This window comes from Ammospiza caudacuta, chromosome 5 (assembly GCF_027887145.1).
Source record: "Ammospiza caudacuta isolate bAmmCau1 chromosome 5, bAmmCau1.pri, whole genome shotgun sequence".
In the NCBI taxonomy this organism is placed as follows: Eukaryota; Metazoa; Chordata; class Aves; order Passeriformes; family Passerellidae; genus Ammospiza; species Ammospiza caudacuta.
Genome location: NC_080597.1, coordinates 392,311 through 410,159, shown reverse-complemented (window position 1 = coordinate 410,159; position 17,849 = coordinate 392,311). Strand labels below are relative to the sequence as shown.

The following is a 17,849-nucleotide window of genomic DNA, read 5'->3' as shown; positions in this document are numbered from 1 at the left end:
GGGTCAGCATGCCTCAGTCCATCCCTGCAGTCTGCTGTTGGGCCCTGCCCTGGTGCTCTCATTAACCTTTTCAAAGGAGAGGTGCTTGCCCAGAGCAGCACTGAGGGAGTCAGGGAAGGATTGTCTCCAGCAAGGACGCCTCCATCTCCTTCAGTGACATCCAGCTCAGGAGAAGTGAAAATAGACCCCTCCCAATTCCTTGTGTCCCCCCCAGGCCCTCACTGGGGGGTGGGAGAGGAGCATAAAAGGCCTTGGCTCTGTGCACACCCTGCCCAGCAATAACTGAAACATCCCTGTGTCATCAGCACTGTTCCAGCCCCTGCCAGCTCCTGGGAAGAAACTGATCCCAGCCAAAACCAGCACATGTTTATTATTACTGTTACTACTACTGCCACCATTGTTATTATAGCTACTACTACTACTGTTACAGCTGCTAGAAATCTTTTAGTTGGTCTCCTGCTGTATTTCATTAAAACTAACGAAAAACAGATTTTTTTAAAATGTTTTAAAAATTAAAACAGAACACCCTTTTCAGTCTTGTGCAGGATGGAGAGAACTCCTGCCTGGTGGTGCTGAAAAACGATCTTGGTGTGTTCCACAAGCCAGCAGCTGGTGGAACACAGTATAGCATGATGATCCATCTGTCACTGAAAGCACTTAGAGTCATCAGCAAGGAAATCATTCAGGAGCTGCAGATTCACCACAGCTGATGTTATTCATCATGTGCTTAGAAAGGTAGAGGGATCAAGTATCCCATAGTGAAGACTGGCTAACTCTGAGTGCAGTCACCAGTGTCAGTGCTTTCATGCAGAATTGCATTGTGATATGTGTGTAATTCTGGGCAAAATACTCCCTGGATGAGGCTCCAAGTAATGCTCTAATACAAAAATTGAGAATAGCGTCACGTTCTGACACCAATAGCAGTATTGATTGATTGCTACTGAATTTGCGTCCTGGTAAGTCCTATTGTCTTGTCTGAATAGGTCAAGATCTCTGATGTCTTCTCCTCCATAACACTTGCTGGTGGAGGTGCAGGCATTGCTCTGCTCTCACAGCTGGCTTGGGGTCACAGGCATGGTAGAGAAGCTTGTCCAGGGTCACATGGGCCCTTTTGGGGAACAGGGATCTGAAGCCAGAGCCCACCTGTTGAACCATATCTCCTCTGTGGATCTTGGCTCCTGCGTTTGCCTCTGTGTTGTGTAAAATGTTCTGTGAGGAGCTCAATATCCAGCTTGGTTGTACAGCCTGGCCAGAGCTTCTCCAGATTCTGCTGGGGAGGATTCCAGGTGGCTGCAGCTGGGGAAGGACATGGAGGTGGCCTTGTTGTGAGGATTCCAGGACATGGAGGGGGCCTTGTTGTGAGGATTGGGAAGGAATGGGTTGGAGGTGGCCTTGTGATGAGGGCCGCGGGGAACTCTCCCCATAGCAAATTCTAACTGCATTGCATGAAAGTGAGAGTAAAAATTACAGCCCTAACACGATTGTTCTTTCCATGGACTTGGGTGAGTTTTTCTGTGTGAGAAAGGGAACAGTGGAAAAGCTGCAAGGGATCAGTTTGAGAGGATGCTTTGCAGAGCATCTCCACCAAGTGTGGTTTGCTCCACTGCCCCGCCGCAGTAGAGAGGATGCCATTTGGGAGGATGCAGTTTGAGAGGATGCTTTACAGAGCATCTCCACAGAGTGTGCTTTGCTCTGCTGCCCTGCAGTTGAAAGGCAGGAGGGAGCACAGTGGGGTGAGTTCCTCTGCAGGAATGCTCCCCAATGCACTGCTGTGCTGTGCTCTCCCCCTGCTCCCCTCCACAGTCCTGTCCAGCAAGTGTTACTGCAAGAGGAAGATGTAACCTGGGCCATTACTCTTCATTCTTCACAGGGTTCTCCTGAGTCACCTCAGACTCTGAGTTTATTAAGAATATTAGGTGAGTCACCTGGAAAGACACAAATATGGAAGGATCCGGTACACCACTGTGGAAAACTAACAAGTAGCTGCTGCATGGTTTATCCTAGCATATAGCAGGGTCACGTTGTTTGCTGCACGTTTTACTTTTTGCAGCCATCTGATTACAACCAAAACTCTTCACTAGTTTGTTTTGTGTTTTTGCAGGGCAGAAGCTACTGGATACCTTAGCTGAAACCTGGGATTTTTTCTTCAGTGATGTCCTGCCCATGCTGCAGGCTATTTTCTATCCTGTGCAGGTGAAAAAATTACTGTGTTATCAAAGAATCTTAGAAAACTGGAAAAAGCAGCGTTACAGGTTCATCAGCAGATTGATGCAATCCTTCAGTCTCTCTCCTTGGGCCAGCCTCCAGTGCAGCTGTTCTGTTTAGCCATGTCATACAAATAAGTTACTTATGCACGTGGTTTGAGGTGCTCAGATGGAAAAGATGAAGGGGAACTTGGAAAACAAAAGTAGAGTGCAGAGAGGCTGGTTAGTCCATCTGCCAATCACACTAAAAGTCAAAAAATATCATGAATGATAAACTGAAGTGTTGCAGAGTGGAATAAATGGAGTTGTGTTGACTTAAATATATGCATTTCCTTCTCTGCACTGTGAATTTTGTCCTGGAAGTATCTCCATTTTTGAAAAGGAAGTGTGTTTCTGAGATCAGATTCTCTGCTATGGTAAGTGGACCGCAAAAGTCAGTGGAGTTTGATGAGCACAGATTTTGAGTGCAGTAATCTTAAATACACCATAGGTGCTTGATCTTCTAATGCAGTGATAGCCAGAGAGTATTGTTTGTCACTGAAGTCTCAAGGAAATCTGTACCACAGGTGCCAGTGATCTTTGCAGTTGCTCATAGATGCCTACAGGTTTTAGTGGGAACTGGGTGCCCGAATATATCGGGGGAAACTTGAGAAACCTTCTCCCATTTGTTCAAGTGGACTTTATGGCTCAAATGATGACCCAGATGTAAACGATATTACTGTTTGCATCTTCAGACAGTCACAGCTATGAAGTCTGAATTAAACTCTGTTGTGTATCTGAGGCCTTTGACAATATTTCAGTAACACAAATCTTATCCCCTGTCAGATGGAAATAATTACATGCATTTCCAAAGGAACCTTGAGGATTTAAGAATCCTAAGTCCCATGTAAATTCAAATAGATCTTGCCCATGTTCTGACATTTCTTCCAAAAGCCCAATTGGTGCTTATGTGCTCTTGTAAATTCTATTCATTAGCAACTGAAGCTGATATGGGACCTTCTTTACTTCAGTGTAAATAATTTAGGAAGTGAGAAGGAATGGGTTGGGTCAGGCTTATTTATTCCAGACTTAAGTCAACCCCAGTTGAACACCAAAGCTGCCATAGGTACAGCCAAGTATAGCCAAGGAAAAACCCCTCATGGCAGAGAGAGAAAGTTTCACAGCTCTGCATGAGCCCTGCAGACAGAGCTGGATTGTGTTCTTGTATATCACAACTCCTGCAGACAGAGCTGGAGTTGTGTTCTGCAGCTGGAGTCCTCCTCAGTGAGCAGGCATTGCTGAACCAAAGACAGATGGCTTTGAAAATGCAGCAGCAAACTTCAGCTCTGCTCCTGCTTTATAGTGAATCTCTCAAACTGTACAGAGAGGAGCATCCACAGTTGGGCTGAGTCAGGATTCCTGCCAAATTTGGAGAGAGTAAACAGAGAATACTCAAAATCTTACAAAATAATGGAAATTCAACTAACTTGCAGTTGTGCCTCTTTTTTTAACTTATGATACATTTAATTTGTGACAAACTGTTAAAATACAAAATATTCCTATCTCATGCAGCTCCCATCCCACCCCAGCCCTTCATCCTTTGCATGTGCAGTCAGACACAGTCACATCTGTAGAGTTCATTGGTGCCAAATCGAATTTACTGTGCAGCCTTGGGGGCTGCTCTCTGTCCTTTGGGATGTTTCCTTCATGTTTCATTTGGGTTTGCCATTCCTGTAATCCCTCAGGAGTGGAGGAAGGAGATTGAACAGAGGATTTGGGAACTCATTTCACACTGCTTATAATCTTTCTTGCTGTCTTTGTGTTTCCAAGGGAAAGGAGCCCTCTGTTCGGCAGTTGGCTCTTCTGCACTTTAGGAATATAATCACCCTCAATATCAAATTGGAGGATGCATTATCCCGTTCCAGAGCCAGAGTTCCACCCTCTATTATTCAGATGCTGCTCATACTTCAGGTAAATTGGTTACTTTTCTCAGCCTGTCTTTCTCTACTGCATTGCTGAAGTCTTCTTAAACAGTCTCTGATTTTGCTCATTCGTTGGAAATATCCTACCCAGAGTGCCAGAGCTTCTGTGCTACCATGGTCATAATATCTAAATCCTAATATTCTAGTACCCAAATATCCCAATGTCTAGTGTCTAAAAAATCTTATTAGCCTAATATCTTAATTATCCAATAGTTTAATAGTAATAATGTACTCTATATTAATATGTCATCTAGGATAGAATATCTAATAATAATGTGACATATAATGGTGTAATAAAATAATAATTGTAATAATTAAACTATCAAATATCTTAAAGTAGGGACATAAGATCAAGAGAGTGTGAAAGTACAGGCTTGTTTTGCAACTAGGCCCTGAAACATGAAGCTTTGCAAGCTGGCAGGTGTGTGGTGATGCCATAGTTTCCATTGGATGCTCTGTGTTGCTGTACTTGCAGCTCAGGGTATGAAGGGTCACATTGGAACAGGCATCAAGTGAATATGCAATTCATACAGCAATGGTTGAATCCTGGGAACCACATTCTATCAGAACTGATGATATAAAAACATTAGGACCAGATACTGGTATTTGACTTCAGTGTTAGATTTTTTTCTCTCTGTGTAGTAGTAGGAGAAACAAAATTAGAAAATCCAGGCAAAAGGCAATTTTAAGATATTTTTACTTGCTTAATTAAATAAAAGCATGAAGTATGATGTGGAGAAAAGGAATGAGGCAGAAGGGAAAGAGAGAACCAGGGGTGGATTTTTAAAGGGTGAGGGAATTGAGATTTTCATGGCTTCTGATTTTTTTATAAATCTTTCTTTGCTCTTCATCCCAGTATGAATTAGTTCTGTATGCAAAATTGTTTTGAAGAGCAAGATAATCTAATGAGGCCAATTTTGAAAATGAAGGAAAGGAGCAAGATTCTGTCTGCTGGGTCAAGAAATGAGATTTCAACTCTCAGAGGAATTAGTGATAATCTCAGTGTCCATTTGTTGGAGCGTTCAATGGTGTGTTTAGCCTGATTGTCTCAGGAAAAACATCCTTATTATGTAGGAATGTCTGCTTGGTCTTGTCTCCCTTCTCATAGCCCCCACCTTCCAGAAGCTTCTGGAAACTGCGGGCTGATTGTGACACAGTGACAGCAGTTTGGGTCTCATGGAGACTGGTGTCTGGAGAGAGGAGAGGAGCCCCAGGGCGAAGCTGGAGCATGGACCTAAATGTGTAATGAGGCATCAAGGGATTGACAGGGACTGAGCCATGAGCCCAGCTGCCTTAGCAGACACCAGGGTCTCCACACAAGGCAGTGCCAGTGTAGAAACCTTCTTCAGGGAGATGGTCTGAGGCCTCAGCCCCTCTGAGGTGTGAGGTGAACTGCCCCTTCTCCATCAGCCTTCAGCAGCTGACAGCTCTGAAAGCTTCCTGTGAGCATTTAGGAGTCTGTGCTGGCTGGGCAGGATCTGGCTTTGAGTGGATTCAGTGCTGGGCTGGCAGCTGAGTTCCATCCTGATTTCTTCTTTGCAAATCTGCTTTCTTCAGCAACCCCAAGTGTTGACACCGTGGATGCCCAGTTTAGGGCAAAGGGTCGCATCCATTCTTGTTGCAAAGCTCTTCATGGAAATCAATAACCAAGTGAGAGGGAATTTGCCCCTGGGTGTTTATTTCTGCATACTTTGCCTATGGTTCCATGGTGGGGATGGTGGAAGTCTTTTCTTGGCAATAGCTCTGCTAATCTTGTGGTTTAAAACCTAATGGGAATTGTGGGAAAAGGTCAGAAGAAAATCTGGGAATTAGCTACTTACATTCTTAGTGGTGTTAGTGAGTAGTTGGAATTCAGAGCAAAGACTTTTTTCTGAACTCAAATGTCGTGTTAAACAAAATCAAATTTTATACATTAGTGACATCATGGAATTTTCTCAAAGTAGTCGAACTCCATTTGTTAATACGGCTGGAAGAGAGCAATTCAGCTGTCCAGTGAGCACATGGTGGTCTTGTGGGCTTTGATTTCCTGGACTGAGACATGGTGTCCTGATGGGAATGTTGCCTAATCCTGGTTTGTGACCACTGTGAATAGCTCTGCCATAAGAAACCTGGTGACTGGAGCAGACTCCCATGGATAGGAGATCAGCCAGTGATAGCATCTGGAGCAGGTGTTGAACTTAGTGCTGAGATTGCCTGTTTCTGTCCTGGACAGCCCCGTGCAGCTGTGGGATGTAGGTAAGGAGTAGCTCATGTTCTTTAAGGCAGCAGCTGTAATGTCAGAGGTTGGAGTGCACCACTCTGTTGGACTGGATTAAAGGGGCAGAGCTTTTGGAATTAGTGCAGGGTGCATCTGGTGTTATGTTTTGGCTTCTCAGGGTGCAGGGGAAAAGCTCTGTTACTTTGTCAGAGAAGACACTTTCCTTATGGGACAGAAATAGAAATTTTTTAAAGAGGAAATGGAACTGCTCCACTTAAAGAAGCAGAGATCAGTTCTCAGGTTAATTATTAGACTTGGGTTCTGCAATTCAATAGAGCTCCTTCTCACCAGGGCTGTAACCTGGTGTAATTACAAACCAGCAATCTTTCAGCAAAGAGAGAACTCTGGGAGGAATAACGTTCGTGTTGTGGCAGTCAGGGGTAGCTTCATCAGGGCTTGCAAGAAGAGTGCTTGTATCACTCACACTGTGAGCTGCCAGCACAGCCTGCCTCAATTACAGAGCACAAACTGCAATGTTGATCCTCTGTGGCTGCTCACAGGCAGCACAGGCTGCAGTGCCTCCAGGATGCTCCTGTTTGAGCTGCAGGGAGCTCAGGAGCAGAGTCATGGATGAAGGAAGGAAAAGAACTAACCCTGCTTTTCAGCTCTGAATGATGCACAGGAGCTCAGGCTGCTTTAAATGAGGCTACTGGAGAGAGGAGGGGTGAGTGGCGGAAGAGTTTAGAAAAGAACTTTCTGAACCAAAAAGCAAAACTATCCACTATCCAACCTGCTTCCCAAAGTATGTTGTCGAAGATTACCCTGGCTGCTGAAACTGGAACATCTTATCTGCAGGTAACTCTCCTGAGGCCTGAGAAAGCCGAAAGAGAGGAATTAGAGAGTGTTCACCTGCATCTTTCAGTTAACATCAGATTATTTGAATTCACAGAACCTCTTAGGGTGACCTGACATATTTGCACAATATCTCTTGTGCTGAGGGAGGAGGCCTCACAAACATAACACAGTTATCTCTCATGCTGGAGGCTGAGTCCTCACTAAATACAGGCTCTGAAGGAAAAAAATGAAACCTGTGGTTTCCTCTGTGTCTCTCTGTGCCTCATTTGAAGTTCCCTACCCATTGTCTCTCTCTGTTGAGGAAGACAAAATGAGCTGCCCAGAGTGACCTTTTTGTTATTTCTGCAAAGTTCCTTCCATTTTAAAGGAGTGGAAAAGTGCATTGCAGATCTGAGAGTAAAATGCAGAGGGTGCTGTTCTTCCATCCCAGCAGCCACATGTGACACTAAGGACAGCGCAGTGGTTAAAAACAAAATAATCTTTGCTATCAGAAAGCTGCAGCTATGGAGGGGCTGTAGCCCCCTGATGCCAGTTGTAGTCAGTTCTTTATGGCCACAGGTTTCCACAGGTGGTGAAAGTGCTTTTGGGAAGTTTTCTTACTAAGTCTCTCAGACCTGAAGCATAGGTTGAACAGAGTGGTGTGGGTGTGAGGTTTCCACATGCTTTAATTTATCTTTACATTTGTCTGAGTTCCTGGTTTAAAAAACACAAAACGCATCAATCAGTAAATAAATGTATTGTAGACCTTATTTAAATGTAAATCACCATATCAAAAACCTGTACTTTTTCTGGGTGGTGCATAAATTGGGATGTTTTCTTCCTTCCTGGTGGAAGGGTGGTTTGTTGGTGTTGTTTGCATCATCCCCATGAGGTGTCAGGTAAGAAATCTTGCAGCCAGGACACAAAGGGAAGAGCCCTCTGTGGCATTGTGTTCACACGTGCAGAACTGAGAGTCTGGCCCTCACCATTCACGCTGCAGAGTACTTTGTAGGTACATTTAATTTTGTGCATTATTCTCTCTTTTTCTAGTTTGTTTATTGTCTCTATCAGCGAGTGAAGTTTGCAGCAGTTAAATTGACACAAATTTGTTATCGTGGAGTGAATTTGTATTGCTGGGATTTGTAACATGGCACAGCGTCTGATGAGGAGTACTTGTCACATTTGATTTTGAGTTTGTTCATGTTGCTGTGTCTCTAGGGGAGGTTGGGGGCACTGGTGGTCACTCCTGACCATTCCTGACTGCTGGGGTTTGTTCAGGAGTAACTCCAACATAGCCCGTGCTTCTGCACCACAGACCCAAATAGTTATGCACTCGTGTGCACCCTCCTTGTAACTAAGGACAGGGGAAGGCCATTGCCACCTGAAAAGAGGTTTTATTTTCAGATCCAGTACTCTCCAAAACTAGCTCTCAGCATATTTCCAGCACCATGTGTTGTTGCCAGTTTTGTAAACTTAGGCAGTGGAAAAACAGGGAAGCAACATAAAAAGATACAGTTCTCCTTTGATAGATGTGAACCTGTCTCATGCACACCATGTCATAGTAATTTAAATGTGCATCTTGTCCCTCATCTTTAGCAGAAGGATGGGGGGTTTTTTGGTGTTTTATTGAACACAACTATAACTTTATCTGCACCAATTAAACACAATTATTTTTGAAGGCAGTTTGCATTGTCCAGATTCCCTTTGGGTATTACAGTCATGGTGCATTTTAAGAGAACCTCATATTAGGTAAAGAATCAGTTCTGCGAAGGATACCGGTTACTTAACCAAAGGTGCATCTTTGGGTAGAGTTGGTTAAACTAAAATAAATGTCTTCTGGAATTTGCCTCTAGTGATGAAACCAGTTGGTTAAAACCAGTACAAGTACATTGCTGGGCAAATCCTTAATCCCTACCAAAATAGAGTGAAATCAGTGAAATCATTCTTACCTTGAATTAGCGTGTTGTTGCAGACCCTATGACTTTGTTGAGTTAGAGAAGGAGAAGATTTTAACTAATTGCATTCGTCTGTACAGATTCTTTTGTGGACCCATTTGGGCTAGTAGACTAAATCTGGCATAAAAGACAGCATAGAAATTTGAAGTGTTGAAAAACTCTGAGCAGGAAGTGTTCCCACAGCGCAAGAATCCTTTGAGTCAGGATGCTTTAACACTGTAATTCATGAGTTGTCTACAGGAGGAATAGAAGAAAGTTAATGCAGTATAATACTGCTGTATAAATGTGTATAATACTGCAGGGTTTGCTCTGCAGGACTGACATCCTGGGCATTGGAGGGGAGAGAGCCCAGTACAAGAGGAGTCCTCCTTCTTGTGAGTTCCTACAGTGGGTACAAGAGGGAGATGTTTGAGCTTTTCCTCAGAGTGCTGTGCGTGGCCACTGGGGATGGAGGGCAGTGAGCAGGAGACTCCCAGGACGATGCAGTGTGCTGCAGTGAGAGCAGCAGCTCCTCTGTGCTAGGGGAAGGCTTCAGCTCTTGGGCAACACCTGCTGCTCCAAGAACCACTGTGATCCTGTCCAGAGCATGTGCTGGATGGGTTCAGACAACCAAACAGTGCTTAGAGCAAACTAAAGCTGTGCAGAGCTGGCAGCAGCTCCTGAGGCCTCTCCTCAACCAGGTAAACCATAACGTAACTCGCTGCCACAGGTTTGGCTGTGAGCAGTCTGTAATTCTGTCTGGAAGATCGGTGCAAATTGGGTGATTGGCTGTGAAGTTTGTGCATCCATCTCTTCTGAGGAAGATAGAGGGCTGCAGATCTGCATCCTGAATGTGACCCACAGTGTACCTGGGAGCATGTGCTGTGCTGCATGTGGCCAGGACGAGTGACCCACTTGTCTCCAGCTTGTCCCCATGGTGGTTTCCTGCCTGCCCTGAGGCAGGGCTGGTCAGTGTTACTCAGGTTCCAGAAGGCTGGGATGCAGTGAAGGAGGGATAACAGGTACTCCTGTAAGGGCACTGGTTTCCAAATGCCTCATTCCAAATGCAAGGCTGCTGCTCTCTCTTTGGCCATGCCAAGCAGCACATCTTGCTGTCTGTGTGCTCACCAGGGTGTGCAGGCTGCAGTGCACCAAAAGCCTCCACCACCAGTGTTGGATGAATCCTGTGTTTTCACAACAGATAGTATTCTGCATCTGCCTTATGACTTTTAATTTCAGTTTTCTGTGGGAGCGTCTGGGCAGTGATTGTTATCCAGTGTGTGTCAGATTATCACCATTGCCTGTGTGTATCTTTCTGTCATATTGAGTTCTCCTTTGCTTTGAGGACTCTGCTGCTTTAAAGCAGAGAATAGTAACATTTCTTGGCTGTGTGCCTGTGTGGTTAGACAGGGCAATGCATGAGGCCAAGACCTCTGCTTTCAGAACTGAGCCTGTAAATGCCTCTGGCAGTGTTTGCTTTCACAGAGCACCAGGTCAGGACTGTTCCAGCATTTTGTGGTAGACAAGGGTGAGTGCAGCCATCACGGGTGCCCCTGATGTCCCCATGTGGAGGATGCTCCAGCAGACTGAGATCCAGATTGTTTATCTGGCCATGAGCTGAGCCATACACGGTCACTCCTTGTCTGTGGGCAGAGGACTTTGCTCTCTGTTCCATTAAGTTACCAAGAGCGATCATTGCTGAATTACTTTGTTAAATAACCCAGAAGTTTGCCTTTTCCTCTTTTCTTTACCGAGTTCAGAAGTTGCAGCAAGCCCCAAGCCATGCTGTGTCTTTCACTGGCAGGGCCTGGGGCTTGGGTCCGCAAGGTCTGCTTTGTTTGTTCCCCTGGGTCTGGAGGAATACAGATTTTATTTATGTTTTATTTTATTCTTTTTCATTTTTTTCATTTAAAAGCTATGGAGCAGTTTATCAGTTGAAGCAGAAGACAATCCTTTGCAGCAATATTACTCATGTACACATGCTGATCAACTGAAGTGTTAAAGCTCCAGGTGAGTGCTCCAGCCTTTAATCAATGGCCAGTCATTGATTCAGCACATGCACAAGCCTCAGGTGGGCATGAAGTGGCTCCTCCATTGCATCCAGTTTTAGGGTACCTTTAGACACTAGAGATACTTTCCAATGTATAATTTATTAGGTGAATGGTCTGCTAATAGCCTGTGCTAAAGAGGAATGTGAAAAGCAGCTGGGCAATGCTGCTATTTCTAGGTGCTACAGGTGGTGGGTACTGATAACCAGAACTGGAAAACACAGAACCTGTGACCTTTTATCAGTACTGAGCGAAACCCTGAGTTACTGCTGGTCAGTTAAAAGCTGTTTGGGTGTTCAGTAGTTGTTGATGATGATATTCATGTACAGATGAGTGAGGAGTTACCTGAGGCAGTGTGTATGCAGCTGTTGAGCCAGAACTGAAGCAGCCTCTGGTAAAGGCGAATGCAGAGAGGAGCTCAGCAATGATGGGGGCTTGTTATCAAAATAGGTTATGTTTCTGGAAGCTTTACAAGTCAGGTAGCCTGTGCCTACATACAATATTAATAAGGGCTTAGGGGTATTTTTTTGTCAGAATTTATGTACATTTAAAAACAGCATATAAAAGGTTAAAGTAATGAACATTGAATATGTTTTAAGGTTATCTTTGAGAGGGACCCTTTACATCCTTAAATGCCTGCCTGAGGTCACCTCTGCTTTAGGACTTTTAAAGAAATCCTATATCCAGAAGAAATTCTTCCCTGTTGCAGTGGTGAGGCCTTAGCACGGGTTGCCCAGGGAAGCTGTGGCTGTCCCGCCCATGGAATTGTCCAAGGCCAGGCTGGATGGGGTTTGGAACAGCCTGGGACAGTGGAAGGTGTCCCTGCAGGGGATGGCATGGAATGGGATAAGCTTTGAGATCCCTTCCAACCCAAACCATTCTCTGATTCTGTGATTGTACATACTGAAAAAGGAGGCTGTGGCCTTATGTGCTCAGGTACAAATCCCCCAAGTTTTATTATTCTGAACATTCCTGTTTGCTCATTTATTCTTCCCTTTGTGCTTTCACAAGAAGCCCTTGTGCCCTCAAAAGCTCAGGAGGAGTTTGTAGTTAGTTTACACAATTAAGAGATGGAAACCTGGGCAGTTGGGTGCATCCCTGCTTGCTGGAATGGTTGTGGATGTGACTTACAGGGTTTTGTTCCTAAATACAAGAAGAGTTTTATTCCAGTGCCACACTCAAGCGTTGCAGTGGGCCCCGTGCGTGCGGCTGGTCCAGCAGATGGGGCAGTGTCCTCATAAAGGAAACAGAGAAATAACTGTAGGCTTTAGGGATGGGGCCCTTCTAGAGTGCTTGCATGTTTACAACATATAAAAACATGGGACAATGTGGTCATAAAGTAAATATATAAATAACCTGTAGGCTTTAAGGATGTGGCCCTTCTGGGAGTGCTTGCATGTTTACTTATAAAAACCAGTCATGCATAGGCCCCTTTTAATGCATTTGAACTACTACAGGAAAACTTTGGTTTCAAAACCATTTAATTAAGGCTAATGAAGTTTAGGATTTGGGTACTGTATCTCATGCAGTAATACCTGTCTCTGTTCCTGATAGGTGCCTTCCATATTCAGGACTGCGATCCCCATGATCCCCACGCCTTCAGAGCAGGACAGACTCTTGTCATGATATTACATTATGATTCTTTCCAAGTGCAAGCACACTGAGGTGACCCTTGTTGGGTTTTGGAACAGTGTGATCAGCATGAGGATGTGATCCAGCACTTCCACTCTTCCAAAGTACTAAAGTGCTTGCAGATATTTGATATTGAGCTATTTTGGCCCTCAACTGCAAAACAAATAGGTCAGGCAAGGCCTTTGAAAGGAATTTAATAGATACATCCCACAGTCATAGAGAAGCATAAAACTCTTCTGCTAAAATGAGACTAGGTTTATGAAAGGCCACAGTTATCTTTTAAAGTAAGTTCTTGCCAGTCTGCAGAGCAAATATTGCACTAAAGATACAGGTAGAATTTCTGTTTTACTGGTAATGCTTCAAGTTTTATTTTTTTCTCCAAATTGTGATAGAGCTTCTTGTAAGCTAAGCATTCAGCCTTATGACTTTGGCTTTATTGCTTCATAGCAAAATACTGAGATAGTAAGGCATTGAGCAGTAAGTACAAGAAGAAGCATAAGCTGCTAAAATAACAGCACAATATTTCATTTTCATTATTATTATTATTACTATTTTTTTTATGACTTTTAAGTCCTGTCATCATTTTTTCAGAAACAGTTGTGACACAAATACCCATCCAAGTTGACTTAACTCTAAGGCTAATTTTGTTTGCCTTTATAAGCACCAATCACTTAGAAATTTGGGGAAGGGTCTAAAAAGGACTTTGTATAGAGACCGATGTAGGTGGGTGTACAGATGTCTGTACATACTCAGCCATCCATTTATCTGTCCTTACATGCAGATATATGAAACATTTATAGCTATACTTGCCTCCATTCCTAAGCCTCTACTAGTAGTGCTTTTCTACTGAATTTGGTGTTACACAAACAGGCCATTGCACGTGTGGCACAGGAGATGGGTTAGAAACCTCTGGTGGGGAGTTCAAATGCGCTCTTGGGCCTGGCATGTAAATCAAAACAAGCTTCTTGCAGGCTCCCAAAGCTTGCTCTGAGCCTGCAGACACTTCTCTAGGCCACGTGGGCTGATTCATAAATAAGCGACATTGTCTTTATATCATATGGAAAGTTTAGACTGGGAAGGCTGAAATTGTCCTTGCTACACTTTGGGATGCGCTTGTATTTGGTAAGACAAAGGCCTAGAGGATGCTTGTCAATGAGAATCACATCAAGAAGGAAGCAGGAAAACTGCTGGTTTATGGGTCAGGATGGGATCTGCACCCTGGTACTGCTCCTGCTCTGACAGGAGCTCCACAGCCAGTAAAAACTTTAAGGGGTTGCTCCATCAGCCCCCTGCAGAAAACCTGTGAACAATGGTCACTGCAGGAAGGATGTCACAGGTAACAGAGCATGTTTGTTCCAAGGCACGGTGCAGAATCAGCACTGGCTCCAGTGAACACCACATATTTTATGAGTTTTCAGTATATGTTTTTAAAAGTATCCCGCCTGCGGCCGGGGAGCCCTGCCTGTGGGACCGCCCGTGCCTGTGGAACCGCCCGTGCCTGTGGGACCGCCCGTGCCTGTGGGGCCTCGCCCGTGAGGGCGGCCGTGCCCTTGGGGGCGGCCATGCCTGTGGGGCAGACAGAGCCTGTGGGGCCGGCAGTGCCTGTGGGACACTGCCTGTGGGGCAGAGCCTGTAGGGCCGGCCGCGCCTGTGGGACACTGCCTGTGGGGCTGTGCCCGTGGGGCCGGCCGCGCCTGTGGGGGCGGCAGAGCCTGTGGGGCCGGCCGTGCCTGTGGGACACTGCCCGTGGGGCCGGCAGTGCCTGTGGGGCTGTGCCTGTGGGGCCGGCCGTGCCTGTGGGACACTGCCCGTGGGGCCGGCTGTGCCTGTGGGGCTGTGCCTGTGGGGCCGGCCGTGCCTGTGGGACACTGCCCGTGGGGCCGGCAGTGCCTGTGGGGCTGTGCCTGTGGGGCCGGCCGTGCCTGTGGGACACTGCCCGTGGGGCTGGCAGTGCCTGTGGGGCCCGCTGCGCCTCTGGGGCAGTGCCCGTGGGGCCGGCGGTGCCCGTGGGGCTGGCAGTGCCTGTGGGGCCCGCTGCGCCTCTGGGGCAGTGCCCGTGGGGCCGGCGGTGCCCGTGGGGCTGGCAGTGCCTGTGGGGCCCGGGCTGGCAGTGCCTGTGGGGCCCGCTGCGCCTCTGGGGCAGTGCCCGTGGGGCCGGCGGTGCCCATGGGGCTGGCAGTGCCTGTGGGGCCCGCTGCGCCTCTGGGGTAGTGCCTGTGGGGCCAGCTGTGCCTGTGGGGCCGGCAGTGCCTCTGGGGCCGGCTGTGCCTGTGGGGCAGGCACAGCTCACACCCCACTGCCTGCACCTCGCAGCCACTCCTCGTCCTGCTGGCCTTAATGCCGCTTTCCCTCTTGGTCTGTCTCTCCCCACTAGACTTTTCAATTTTCCTTCCTCTTTCTTTGTCTTTTCTAGCCCTCTTTAGTCGGTCAGCTTCTTTTGTTGTTCCTGGTTTTGGTTACCAAGGAGCACTTCTCATGTGTAAGGTTGTCTCAGTTCACTTAATTTCGTTCTAGACCATCCATTTTTAAAAGAACTCCTCGCAGTGTGCAATGCAGCGGGGTTCTTTACCCACAGCTGATATTCAGCTACTTGTCTTTCACAAGTACAAAAAATACTAAAATGGTAGAAAAGTAAATAAAGTTCTGCAGCAAAGCCTGGCATGAGCACTGGCTTCTGCCCTTCATATGTCATGTTTAGTTCCAGAGGTATTTGGTGTGGGAGCCTGCTGCGGGATGTCCCCAGCCCTGGCCTTTGCTTGATGTGCCCATGATGGGTTTGTGAATATGTGGTAAGGTAGCAGGCATGGTGCCTTTCTGAGGGCTTGGCTAAATCCCAGCAGATTTAGAAACCCTGAACAGATCTCAATAAGCCAGGAATGACTTGGAAATAATACATGCACCTTCATTAAGTCTTCTGAATTATTCCAGTGTTAATTTTGCCTGGAGGAATAACTGTGGGCTCATTCTACTGTTCCTTTGATGTTTGCAAGCTTTTGGATCCACTGGATATGTCTTTCTCTTCACATTTGTGTTTGTGGCTGTCCCAAAGCTTTTCAGGACATAGCACATCACCAAAGATCATTATTTGTTATTTAAAAACTGCTGTACTGGAATTGAAATTCTGTCCAAATGTGAATTGTCTGTTAGCCATTATTCATTTTTCATTCGTAAACCTTTATCAAGTGATGAGGCAGGGCAGCGAGCAGGGTGTAGAGTCAGCCATTCAGAAACACATCTGAGAGTCACTCTGGACTCTGGCTGGTGAATCACACTGAGCTGTGAACACATCCTGAATGTCAGGATCCTTTCACACGCTGAAGGAAGTGTTGCACCTTTACTCATCTGCTCTTTATATTGCTCTCCGGAGCCTTTCATCCCAATCGGTTTCTTTGTACAGTAGCTCAGGAACACATCATAAAATCTCCTAAATTCTGGCAGAGTACTCGCTGAGTATGGCATTTAGGATCTTAATTCTGCGACATGATGTGTTGAGCACATGGGAAATGTGAATTTGCTCCATATTGCAAGAGGTGTCCTACTCAGGAGTGTAGGGGGCTCTGCTCAGAGCACATGGAGCACACGCTCTGCAGCTGTGAGATGAAGGGAGAATGCAATTCTGCAAAGTTTTCCTGTCATCTCTGCACCTCTCTGGCTCTGCTCAGAGCACATGGAGCACACACTCTGCAGCTGTGAGATGAAGGGACAATACAGTTTTGCAAGGTTTTTCTGTCCCCTCTGCAGCCTAACAAGTGTGCTTGTGGGTGGAAGTGCAGAGTTAACAGCTAAAGGCTAAACATTCTGGCTGTGGATGATTCTTACCATGCTGATTACAATGTGACTTTTGCCTGGAACATGATGGGTGCCAGGGCATGGATGAGGAAAGAGAACAAACTTCTTTACTGTAAATACTGGTTGTTGAAAATATCCTGGAAGTATTTCTGAGGGTTTCCGTTTCACCTTTCTCTTAATGCTGTTGGTGTTGCTGAGATGGCAGTGACACCCTGTGGTACCAGATGCCGTCATTCAGGAAGTCACTGTAAGATTGCAACAGCAAAAAGTCCAGGGATTTAATTCCTCCTTACAGGTCATGGCTCTGTCCTTCCCTGAGTGCTGTGCACTAGGTAGGATGTACTTTGCTGGATTTACATGTCCTGGAGGTAGCTCTGGTCTGATCCACATCTCTTGGTTTTACAGAGGAGGAATCAGCTGTAGCAGCACACCAGGCTCACATTGCAGGGCACCTTTGCTTTCATCAGTGAAAATGCTCGTTCTGCTCTGCCTGCCCTGGTGAGCCAGGAGAGCTCGTGATTGAAGAGGCAGTGCTCATGCTGGGTGTTCACTCTTTTTCAGGGGGTCCATGAGTCCAAAGGTGTGTCTGAAGATTATTTGAAGCTGGAATCCCTGCTCCAGAAGGTTGTTTCTCCTTACCTGGGCACGTACGGGCTGTACTCCAGCGAGGGACCCTTCACGCACTCTGCCTGTATCCTGGGTAAGGACAGCGCACACTCACTTGGCACAGCACACAGAGCTTCCCAAAACCTTCCCAGAACCTTGCTCCGTGTAGGGCCAGGGCCTGCACCAGAAGTGCTGCCAGTACTCACATGAGTACATCAGCCTTCTGTTTTAACACCATTCTAGGTGCAGAGTCACAGTGAAACTTGCAGTGGCAAAAGATGGAAACATTCAGTAAAATTATTCAAGAGTGTTTAGCATTTCCACTCTACCTTTTAACAAGAGGGCTTCAACACAGGATGCTTTATGGACAGTGAGAGGAAGAAGCAAGAGGCCACTTTTAAAGTACTCAGTAGTTCATTTTCATGAGTGTTCATGAGTACACAAAGATTGTAGAAGACTGTTAAAATTAGGGAAGAGAGCCGGAATTTGTCTTAGAAAAGACCAACATGTAAGCCTTCAAGCATGTAAAAGCTTTCTGCAGAGTAGAAGGTTATAAGCTGTTCTCCATCCCAGTGGACGTGAGCAATACAGAGTGGGTCTTACACAGCAGTGAGAATTCCTATTACATGGAAGGAAAAATCTCT

General features: G+C 46.0%; 1 protein-coding gene across 1 annotated transcript in view; it reads left to right on the top strand.

Moving 5' to 3' along the window:
- PRR5 (proline rich 5) overlaps positions 1-17,849 on the top strand; it is a 31,504-nt gene that overhangs the window by 10,289 nt on the left and 3,366 nt on the right. Inside the window, exons 5-7 of the mRNA XM_058805633.1 lie at positions 2,102-2,193; positions 4,014-4,154; positions 17,161-17,299. Of these exons, the coding sequence (XP_058661616.1) occupies positions 2,102-2,193; positions 4,014-4,154; positions 17,161-17,299 (372 nt within the window). The remainder of the gene's footprint in view (positions 1-2,101; positions 2,194-4,013; positions 4,155-17,160; positions 17,300-17,849) is intronic.